General features: G+C 37.3%; 1 protein-coding gene across 2 annotated transcripts in view; it reads left to right on the top strand.

The window, feature by feature from the left end:
• Window positions 1-323: 323 nt before the first annotated feature.
• LOC137040437 (receptor-type tyrosine-protein phosphatase C-like) overlaps window positions 324-11,002 on the top strand; it is a 49,992-nt gene continuing 39,313 nt past the window's right edge. The window contains exons 1-3 of one of the 2 annotated variants that reach the window (XM_067416068.1): window positions 324-449; window positions 3,445-3,559; window positions 3,681-3,803. In XM_067416068.1, coding sequence (XP_067272169.1) covers window positions 3,547-3,559; window positions 3,681-3,803 — 136 coding nt within the window. In that variant the 5' untranslated portion in view covers window positions 324-449; window positions 3,445-3,546. Of the gene's footprint in view, window positions 450-3,439; window positions 3,560-3,680; window positions 3,804-11,002 lie in introns of both variants that reach the window. The other variant, XM_067416067.1, reaches the window with a different exon arrangement.

Here is an 11,002-nt window from a genome sequence, read left to right as displayed (position 1 = left end):
CATTAAGGGCCTTTTTATAGGGGTGAATTCAGGTTGAGTTTTTTCATATTAATGGCAAAATCCCAGTCACCATGAATTCACCCCTATCTGGTATAAATATTTCAAGTGAAGGGTGTATTTTTATTGTAGGCATAGTTTAAGGCAAAATAGTACTGAAGACGTTTTGTAAATTAATTAAAGGGTTCACCCAAAAACGAAAATGCTGTTCGGATAATTCGGATCGCCAAAGTCACGTGATTTCAGCAGTTTGGTGGTTTGACACACGTGATCCGAATCGTGAATCGAAATTGTAGAGTCACTGTAGTGAGATGGGCTTTGTAACGACGTCTTTAGTGCCTTTTATGGGTCTTGAGAGAGGAAATGACATTGGTGTCAATTAAGGCCTGTCTGAGCCATCGGATTTCAACCAAAATATCTTCATTTGTGTTCTGAAGATGAACGGAACGGGGGTAAGTAATTAATGACAGAATTTTAATTTTCAATTTTCTGTTGGCCTAGCCATGAAATCAAAATTGAAGTTTTTTGTTTTTTACTTTTAGTATGACTATGTTATCTTTACTGTTATCTATAAGCCTAACCAAAAGCTTGCATGTAATAGAAATCAGCATTTAAAACATGTCTCTCAATATGAATCAATAATTTTGATGACATCGCTGCCTCTCAGCTTCTCATTAAATGATCTATCCAATCAAATGCTCTCTAGAATCTAAAGGCTATTAAAAATATAATATTTTCTACATGGTAATGGCACATAGTACAATAGATAATGGAAATAGGGAATGATTCTGACGATGTAAATATGCGGTCCTGAGACACGAGAGCACAGGGTGGATCATGTTATGCACGAGTCGATGCAGACCAGAAAACGTATCAGAACCATTTAAAATCTGCACAGAATGCTATCTTTTAAAGTGGAGATTAGGAGGAAACTGCGGCTTTACTGAGCTCAATGACTGGCCGAGCTTTGAAATAAATTAGACGCTATTGGTTGTTTTAAAAAAACGGGAGGAGCTGAAGTCCCACCTTGTCTTCCTATTTCAGTGGAAATTACTCAACAGATATAATGGCCCTGCCAAATGACACCCTAAACCCACACTGTCTTCCTCTGAGTCTGCCAGAGGCCGCTCTGACTGGCGGGAAGAAATCCGCTGCGTAACCCGCAACAGTGCGGGCTTGGAAGAAGTGTGCATCAAGGGACCAAGCACCCTTCTGAGACCTAAACTGACAAATGGGACACCCTTGCGGTCTCGTGGACTTAACAGACACGCACACGAAGGGGCCATTGTAGGTCCACAAGAAGGTGCACGTGAAGTGTGCCATTTGGGACAGGGCCGATGCTGCGCATTTCAAGACACTTCAGTGGGCCTTTAAAGATGCAACCAATGGTTGGTTGAGTGACAAGTTAGAAGGCCGTCAACTGTTGTTCTATGGGGCATATCAGTACAAATTACAGTCTACATTTATCCGATGTAGTCGCCTTCATTTTTGAATGCATCATAGGCTTATATATTGTTAATATTTCATAAAATAAGAGCCTATATATTTCACCAATTGCTGATTGAGGGCTCCTAGATGCATGGAATTGGTATTTTCTACTTTTGATGTCACATCTCATGATAGTTGAGGGATACTATGTAGTTGATATTTTTTGTGTATTTAACCCTTTTTTCTTCTATCAAAAATAAATGATAACCGCTAGGTAGTGTCATCCGCATGTCACATCCAATTGCTGATTGGCCGAATTAAATGGACAGCTGCATTATGGGATTTACCTACATGCTGAGATTGAAAAATAATAAAAACGAATTCTGAAAATGTCATTGGTATAGTTAGAAACAGATGTCTACATGCAGGAACTTTTGTTCCTATCAAACATTTTAGTGAATGAGGAAGTGAAACAACCTCTGTCCTCACGTCACCGTCTTTGTTCTTGTAAATGAACGAAACCTAAGCTCATTTATGAAAAAAATAAAAACAGAGTGCAAATGTGTGTCCAGATATTTTAACACAGATAATGTAGTAGGCCTACAAAACGAATGAAATTTCACACATAGTATATCTCGCACTATCACAGCTATTTCTTCATTTCTAGGCCTACTTACATTCTACTTGACAAGGCCCAGTTATTTGTTTCACATAAAATGTTAAATAGCACATAATCTATCACATCAAGAGAAACTAATTATTTTCAAACTTTGCAGTTTATGATATTTACAGTAGTGTGATGCTTAGGGTTAATCTGTATGTGTTTTGAATATGGAAATATTTTGTAGCCATTAATATGAAAGGAATGTTCTGGATTTGATACAGCGATGGTCCAAATAGTGAAATATATAGTTGATAATATGGTAAAGATAAAATAAAGGGTAGTCACAGTGTTTTTGCTAAGACTTATCATCACCACTAGAGTTGCATCCATTCACGACACCCAGAGCTGTGCTGGACACAAAAGAAGATATTGAATTAAGGTTATAACCAGGCTGCTTTGGGGGCTTCCTTAGTAGGAATGGATGTTCCCAGTGCCATCGCTCCCACCACGCGCTGCTCATAGGGCAAAGTCCTGAGGGGGCACCAAAAGAAAACACCCACTCTATTTTTGCTATTAGTGTTATCCACATGGCATAATTCTGATGTGTTTATTGAACTAATGTGTGGACCTATGTAAAATAGTAACGATTTGATACAAGACATGTCTTTTGCCTGTAAATACACATATTTCACGGGACGGGTGGCAACTCTAACCACTAATGTTGCTCATATTTAGGGAGTCTTCTGTTGTTTTTATTATTATTTGTAAAATTACTATACGCACAAAAACAAAAGTACAACATTAAATTCTCCTCGACAGCTCAACCAATGCTAATTTAGGAAGTTTAAGCTGCTTGCTAAATGCTTCATTGATCAGCGCAAGTTACACAATCAGATTACTTTTTTCAAGTAACTAGTAAAGTAATGCATTACTTTTTCAAACAAGTAACACGTGTTACTTTAATTTCAAATCTGGTGTGAAAGGGCCTTTACATTTTTATTCAAACTTGCCTGTTATTAAAAAAAAAAAAAAACAGGCTGGTCCAGCCCAGGTGAGATAAAGTAATACAAAAGTAACGTAATGCATTACTCTCCAAAAAAAGTAACTAACAGTTACTTTTTAAGGGAGTAACACAATATTGTGAAGTCTTACTTTTCCCAACACTCACTGACTTTTTTCCTAGATTGAAATGTGTTATTAAAAGCAATTCAAAATAAATTAATGATTACAATAATGACATTTTATGGCTTTGCAATAATATAAAATATATTAATACAGTATATTAATATATTAATCAAAATTTTCTCTGTTTGTTTTAATATAAAATGCTTTATAGTCCATGAGATTGCCATACTACTTCTTTTGACGGAAGTCATCTGCATTGTTATTTGCTGTTATGATTTTATGAAGTGCAGGTTTTGTGGGTGTCCCAGTGTGCCAGCGTTTCACCCCTCTTCATGACCTCATTCTCCACCTGACCTCATAATGATGCCAGCTGCATTGTCAGGAACCTCCAGATGTCTTTTGTAGGTAAGAAATGAAGTATAAAGATTAGTAAAGCCCTCCCCCCAAATATCTGACAACATATAGATAAGGGGTAATTGTGGGTTCAAAGCAGTTTTAGGCAACTAAACATTTTCATTTTCTACAGTGGAAATCCAAAAATTTCACCATGGAGAAGCAGAGCAAAGAGGAAGAGCGCATGGTTTGCGTAATTTTGTGGTGCTGTGTTTCTCAGGCCTGCCCCTCCCCTACTGCAGCTGCAGCACATCAGGTCACGCCCTTTCTTTTTCTCATACTTAAATGCTTCGTAGTTTAAAAATAGCTGCTTTTATCAGCTGCCAACACATCAGTGATCAGGAATCTGTGTGGTTCTTTAAATAAGAATAACCAAGCTGTTAGAGTTCATCAGCTGACCATACATTGGGGAAATAGCTATATATTAATATTATAGGATATATTAAAATAGTGTAAAAGGTGCCTTAAACTTTTTATATATATATATATATATATATATATATATATATATATATATATATATATATATATATATATATATATATATATATATATATATATATATATATATATATATACTGTTGTCTGAGGTTAACTAATGTGGTTTTTACATTCAAAAGCATCATTGGTAATAGGCTATTTTCGACAGTGGTTTTGAGGATGTCTTTTGAACGCTGGGTTTTGATGAGCGTGCCGGACTGGAGACTTGGAAGTAAACGCCCACGGCTAGGATTGGAGAAGATTTGCATATTTAATGAGCTTCAGCTCCGCTGTCATATCAAGCCCCTGTCAGTTCACATGAGGGAGAGATTATTTTGAAAGCGGCAACTGCAACTTGTCTTTATCATACAAACACAATGATTTATTTCTTATCCACCTGCGATTGTATTACATGGCCCGCACCAGCACGATCGGTCGATATAAGCACGAACCACGAACACACACACACACACACACACACACACACACACACACACACACACTTGTTTTTGTGACGTATGGGGACATTCCATAGGCACAATGGTTTTTATACTGTACAAACTGTATTTTCTACCCCCTTACACTGCCCCTACCCCTAAACCTACCCATCACAGAAAACATTCTGCATTTTTACTTTCTAAAAAAAAACTTTTTAAAAATTGGGGACATGGCCAATGTCCTCATAGTTCACTCTCTCCTTGTAATACCTATGTTATACCCATGTAATTATACACATTTGTGTCCTCATATGTCACAAAAACATGCCCACACACACACACGTGCGCGCTCAGATCAAGAAAGAATATCTGCCGAGGGGCGTACGTTTTTTTGGTAGCCCGTCTGGTACATTCCAGGGTCGGGACTAGTACTATTACATATAAAAAAGACATTTTACTCACATAAGTTTGTTGCACCATTCCTGTCAGATCCAATATCGAAAGGAACAACCTTGTGTCTGCAAATCCCGCACTTCAGACTCGTTTACAAATGATTCCACGGTGAAATGAAGCGAACATATGTGCATGTCTTCCCCACGTGAGGACGGTGTCCTTCCACAATATATTGCTATCTTCTTCCACATGTTTATTGCTGCTGGCTAGTGATCCGATCAGCTCCAGGAGTCGGTGGGCGGGGATACGGAATTACACGTTCTGTAGAGGCTGTTTTTCATCGCGCAATGACGTAAAGCTCACGATCGTTTTCTGGGCCTGGAGTCTATAAAAGCGTTTCTTTGAGTAAAGAGGAAGTTTTCAGTTCTGAAACTTACAGGATATTCGGTAATACTTTAGTATGGGGAATACATATACACTATTAACTACGACTTTTGCCTCAATAAACTGCTTATTTTACTTATTTTAAACCTCAATTTACTGCTTATTAATAGTTAGTAAGGTAGTTTTTGTAGCTTTAAGGTTAGGTATTTAAGGGATGTTGAATAAGGTCATGCAGAATAAGAAATTATTATGTGCTTTATAAGTACTAATAAACAGCCAATATCCTAGTAATATGCATGCTAATAAGCAAGTAGTTAATAGTTAATAACTGACCTTTAAAATAGTGTTACCGGATATTCTTATATTATCATGACCTTTTATATTTCAAAAGCTCAAGGGAAAGTTGATTTCTCAATTCATCACCCCTTTAATATTACTTATAATTAATTTAATATATCTACACAATTAAGGCCTGGTTTTACATTCAAGGCTTAGATTAAGCCAGGATTAGGCATTACACTACTAAATCTCCAATTTAACATTAATCTTACACACACACACACACAAACACACACACACACACACACACACACACACACACACACACACACACACACACACACACACACACACACACATTACATTATAAAACGTTTAATTAGCATTTACTCTCTGTTTTTAAGTGTCAGGGCAAAGCATGCTGGGAAATAGAAATCCCAGCCCAGTTTATGTTTAAAGCTGTGTGATATTTTCATTTTATATTTTCCCCCATCTAGCGGTGTAAAGGTATATGTCAATCCAGTGAATATTAGTTTCTGTTCATTAATTCCGATTTCGTTTTATCTCCTATGGTGGCCGATTTAGTCCAAGATTAACATGGCTTCCAGTTCGACCTCGTTTAATGAGTGCCATTGAGTGGTAAAACGCGAAAAGCGAAGCTTGAATTTATGGGTATGTCCCTCTATGGCTAATGTACTTTTAAGATGGAGGGGCAACATGGCGACCGGCATCCGAACCCCTCACCCGTATGGATTTTCAATGGCATATTATAAACTTAAGTGAATACTTTATTACTTGAAAGAAGTAAATATACATTAATGAACACATATATTTTTGAAAGAACTAAGTGTTTTTAGCTAAGAATAAACTAAAAAAGTTACAGTGTAGCTTTAAATTAGTCTAAATTAAAAGAAACATGTTCATAAAGCTCAAAACAATTAAATAATTCAGATAACTTAAAATGTGTCAGTTTTGAGAACTCAAAAGTCATAAATAAAGTAATTTGATTGAACTCATTTGTTTAAATTGAGTTGGCTCTACTCTAACCTTTTATTGTGAGCGTTTGGGTTTACAGTGTATTCAGCAGCATTTCAATAGTAATATGTAATTCTGAAATTGCATATAAATATATACTAAAGTCCTGGGTCACACAAAATAAATGTACTCATTGTGGCACACTATTTTATGCATACTATGATTTGCGGCGCATTGACCTTAATCTGGCATACCATATCGCACAGCATTGGGATGCTTAGCACACAACGCCATGCCCCTGAGATGTTTATGCACGCAGGCTGTACACCATTGTGTGGACCAGTGCCAGACAGCAATGAAACATGATAAATATGGTTGCAAGAGCAACAAAGATTTCTTTCAGGTCAGAGGGCTGGTTTTGTCCTGAAGCAGTCCCTCGAAAGGTTGAAAGGTTGAACAAAACAGGGAATGGTAACCAGCAGAATTAATTGGTACATGTGTAGTTATTTTCTGTCCACACACAGGTTAGACCAAAAATTGTGATCAAATGATAGTTAGCTTAGCATAATTTAAGTTAGCTGAAAGTAGCCTAGAATTTCAGTGTTCTTCCCATGCACTTAAAAGCCTAAAATTAAGATTATGTCAGCAAGGTGCTCACACTATAAAGACAATCTAAAGAATGAAATATAGTTCATGTTGTAGCCTACAAATAAAATGGTTATACTAAAATGTGTATTAGCAGAGTTTGCAAATGCTAGCATTACTATTTCTGTTGCAACTTGAGGTTATATAGATTTGAGCTAAACTAACATCCTACATTGTTTGAGCAACAGACATAATAAAAACAATCATTTTTCATTTAATGGGTTTCCAACACCCATGGTCGCTTTACTAAGATAGGTTTAAGGAACAGAACCAAATAAACATCAATAGCAAATCACAATTCAATGATATTTGAGCTAAAAGGCCAGAAAAAAGTGACTATAACCAATGATGTAAAACTGTTGCAGCATCCTGTATAAAATAAAAATCTGCAAGTTCTGCTTGCTTAAACTTTACATTTCTTAGTCAGGTTTACAGTGTAGATTGCTTACGTTTTGCAAACTATCACTTTCCTAGCTTAGCATACTGCTAGCTGATTAACCTATTAGTTTAACCTATACCCTCTAGCTAACACATGACTCCAGCATGCTAGCGAGATTTGCTACTCACCTTTTCTTCAGAAATGTAAAAACATACTTTTGATTTATCGTTAAACACACTCGCAACCACAGTCAACAATGTTGACACTCCAGGTGCTAGAATATGCTACTGCAATGTGCCATTCTTACATAGTTTTTAGCAAGTAGCTGCACTAGTGGGTTTTATTGCTTCACCACAGTGCTAGAATTAATCATTGTCTATAAGAGTGTGTATTAATGTGGGTGGGGTTTCTGATTGTGTGGCCTATTTGCTTGTGCAAAATTGCAAAGGTGCTTTTACTGCAGGAAGTGGTTGATCACCATTTGAGCCAGCCAGCTACCCATCACCTACTATTGATTGTGTTTGAGGTTATATTCCTTGTTTTACGCTTCATACATTTTCTTCAGTTTGGCCAGCTGTAATGTGTTTTAGTTTCAAGTGATGAAACTGTTTTAAATACTCATCAAGGCAAATATATTTAGCATATACACATTCATACTGTGCTTGGAATGAGTGGCACAAGTTTTAGCAGGAAGTTGTTTGTATAGTCTCCGGCATGCATCTTCTGAGCATTAAGTTATGTGAGTGACAGAAAAAAAAGGAAGACATTTGTCTACAGTTTTTCTTAAAGTACTAAAGAGAAGGAAAAGAGGAATTTACACACCAGTGTAATTCTTACATTACTTCTGTTTTAGATTTGGTCTTGAATTCTCATCAATCTCTTTGAATTCTCTTTATTGACAATCGATCTCTCTGATATTTGAAGTTCAGTACTATCTTACTCTGGTATCTCTTCATACAGTCGGTAGGTTGTCACTTTACGTTTTCATCTTTGCACGCCTCTTTGTCTCTGTGCTACTTCCTCAAACAGGCGGGAAACCAAAAAAAGAGAGGGGAGAAAAAAAGAACAGGCAAGGAAGTGGTATCTTGCAGCGCTGCCTACATGCAGAGGGCTTGGAAAGTGAGAAATAACCGAGAAGCAACTCTGCTCAAGTTTTGTAAGCTTTGCGAGAGAAGAAAATGTTTAAGTTTGATGTCACCATTGAGTCATTTATGGATATTTAGGGGAAAAAATATCAATACCAAAAACTTTTTGTGCACACTAGGCATTTTTCTTTTCACAAAACATTCAGTTTGTCATTTTAAGCTTGCAAATCAGTGTATTAAAGATCTTGAAATACAATATATTTATGCTATATCACACTTCAGTTAAAGGCTACAAACAGCTTTAGCCATGACTGTATTCACAAAGAGTTACAGTTTAATAACACCATTAAAGACACAAAGTGACAGCGAAATGCTATTTAAGGAAGCGATGGTAAAATCTACAATACTTGGTACTACAAAGGAAGAGGCTAAGTCACATCGCTGGGTTGGGAGTTTATTAATAGTCACCATTTTGGACCGTAAGACAATTCTCAGTATAAACCGCAGTTATCAGAAAGGTCGCAAACACAGAAGTGTCTTAATTTAAAAGACCAGGCTGGTTACTAACACCCATCTCGCTCACAGATCATTAGTTTGCAACTCCGTTTAATTTCGATCTACCCATTCAGGGCTGCGTTTCCCAAAAGCATTGTAAGTCTAAGTTGATGGTAGAAAAATTGCCAACAATTTCCCAAAAGGCTTGCAGTGATTTTGGGAAACACAACCCAGGCTGATTTTCTTGATGACTTATGTGAATGTGTGCTTGTATTTCGTCCCTCTTACATTCACACTTTAGGATCTAATTATAGATTAAATAAGAAAATGTGTTAAACACTTTCATCTCATATTTTCTTCTGTGTTGATCATATTTTAATCCAAAAAATGTTAACATGCGGCATTTCGGGTGCATTTTTACTAAGGTTATTAGTTGGCCTTAGTGAACATCCCAATAGATTGGTGCAGGTATGGCGTCACTTTGTAGGCCAATCGGCAGTTAGCATCACACCGGTTCCCTCGAGAAAAACCCCGTAGTATTTTCCCATAGGCTTTTGGATAATCGCAAAAACAAACTCCGTGATCATCAATCATTTATGATACACATTTTGTCTATCCAAGCCTAAATTCAGAAGTCAAAAGCTAAAGGTATGCTATAAACGAACTACACCAGTCTCAAAAATGTATTGTCACCACCAGTAAGCTTCAGACAACTTTTTATCTAAAAACATTTTACCAGAAAGTGTGAGTTAAAATAGTTTATAAGAGCACAATTATAAGCATAATGAGGCTGTAAAGGCTGATTGAGTTGATCTGTTCGTCCTGATGACGTTTAATGTCCCCGACAGTCTCTGTAGTCCACAATTTGTTAGCAACCACCTTTTTCAAGACATGTAACAGCTTCAAATAATCACGAGGGGTAATACTGATGTATTTTATGTGGTAGAATAAACTGTGAAAGTGTCTTGAGCTTGTGTTGTTTGTGTTATCAACAAACCTCATTTTAGCCATTTAACCAAAACCCCATTCAAAAAACCCATTGACTTTGGGAAAAGGGAACCAGAAGTGTTAAAATGCTAATGTGCTTCCACACTTTGGCCTACAGTGTGTGTGATGGCACATGGTGATAACAGTGATGTACAAAATTTGTTTTTGAAAAGTTTTGAAAAACGATCCCCATTCACACAGATCATTGAAAACGATTAAAAACGCTGTATTACACTGCCTACTTGCAATTTGAAACCCGGTTTTCAAAAGTTTTCAAGGATCATTGATGCAAATGGGGAGCTGGCCCGTGGGGTTCGATCTCAGAAGTTAATGCTGGTTCTGTTAGAAAGGTGTTAGAATACACAGTGCATCTCAGTTTGTTGTGTATGGGGCTTCATAGACGAGGACCAGTGAGAGAGCCCATGCTGACCCCTGTCCACCGCCGAAAGCTCCAACAGTGGTCACGTGAGCATCAGAACTAGACCACAGGGCAGTGGAAGAAGGTGGCCTGGTCTGATGAATCACGTTTTCTTTTACATCACGTGGATGGCCAGGTGCGTGTGCGTCGGCGTCGCTTACCCGGGGAACACATGGCACCAGGATGCACTATGTGTAACCTTGGGTTCTGGCACAAACCATCTACCCAATCATTGTTTCAGACTATGACACCCTTTTATGGAAGCGCATGTGTGTGTGTGCGTGTGTGTGTGTGTGTGTGTGTGTGTGTGTGTGTGTGCTTGTTTTTGTGACATATCAGGACACAAATGTGTATAATGACATAGGTATTACAGAAGAGGGTGAAATATGAGGACATTTCCCCATGTCCCCACTTCAAAAGGCTTATAAATCATACAGGATGAGTTTTTTTGAAAATGTAAAAATGCAGAATGTTTCCTGTGATGGGTACGTTTAGGGG

This window comes from Pseudorasbora parva, chromosome 14 (assembly GCF_024679245.1).
Source record: "Pseudorasbora parva isolate DD20220531a chromosome 14, ASM2467924v1, whole genome shotgun sequence".
Taxonomy (NCBI): Eukaryota; Metazoa; Chordata; class Actinopteri; order Cypriniformes; family Gobionidae; genus Pseudorasbora; species Pseudorasbora parva.
This window is presented reverse-complemented; position numbering and strand designations above follow the sequence as displayed.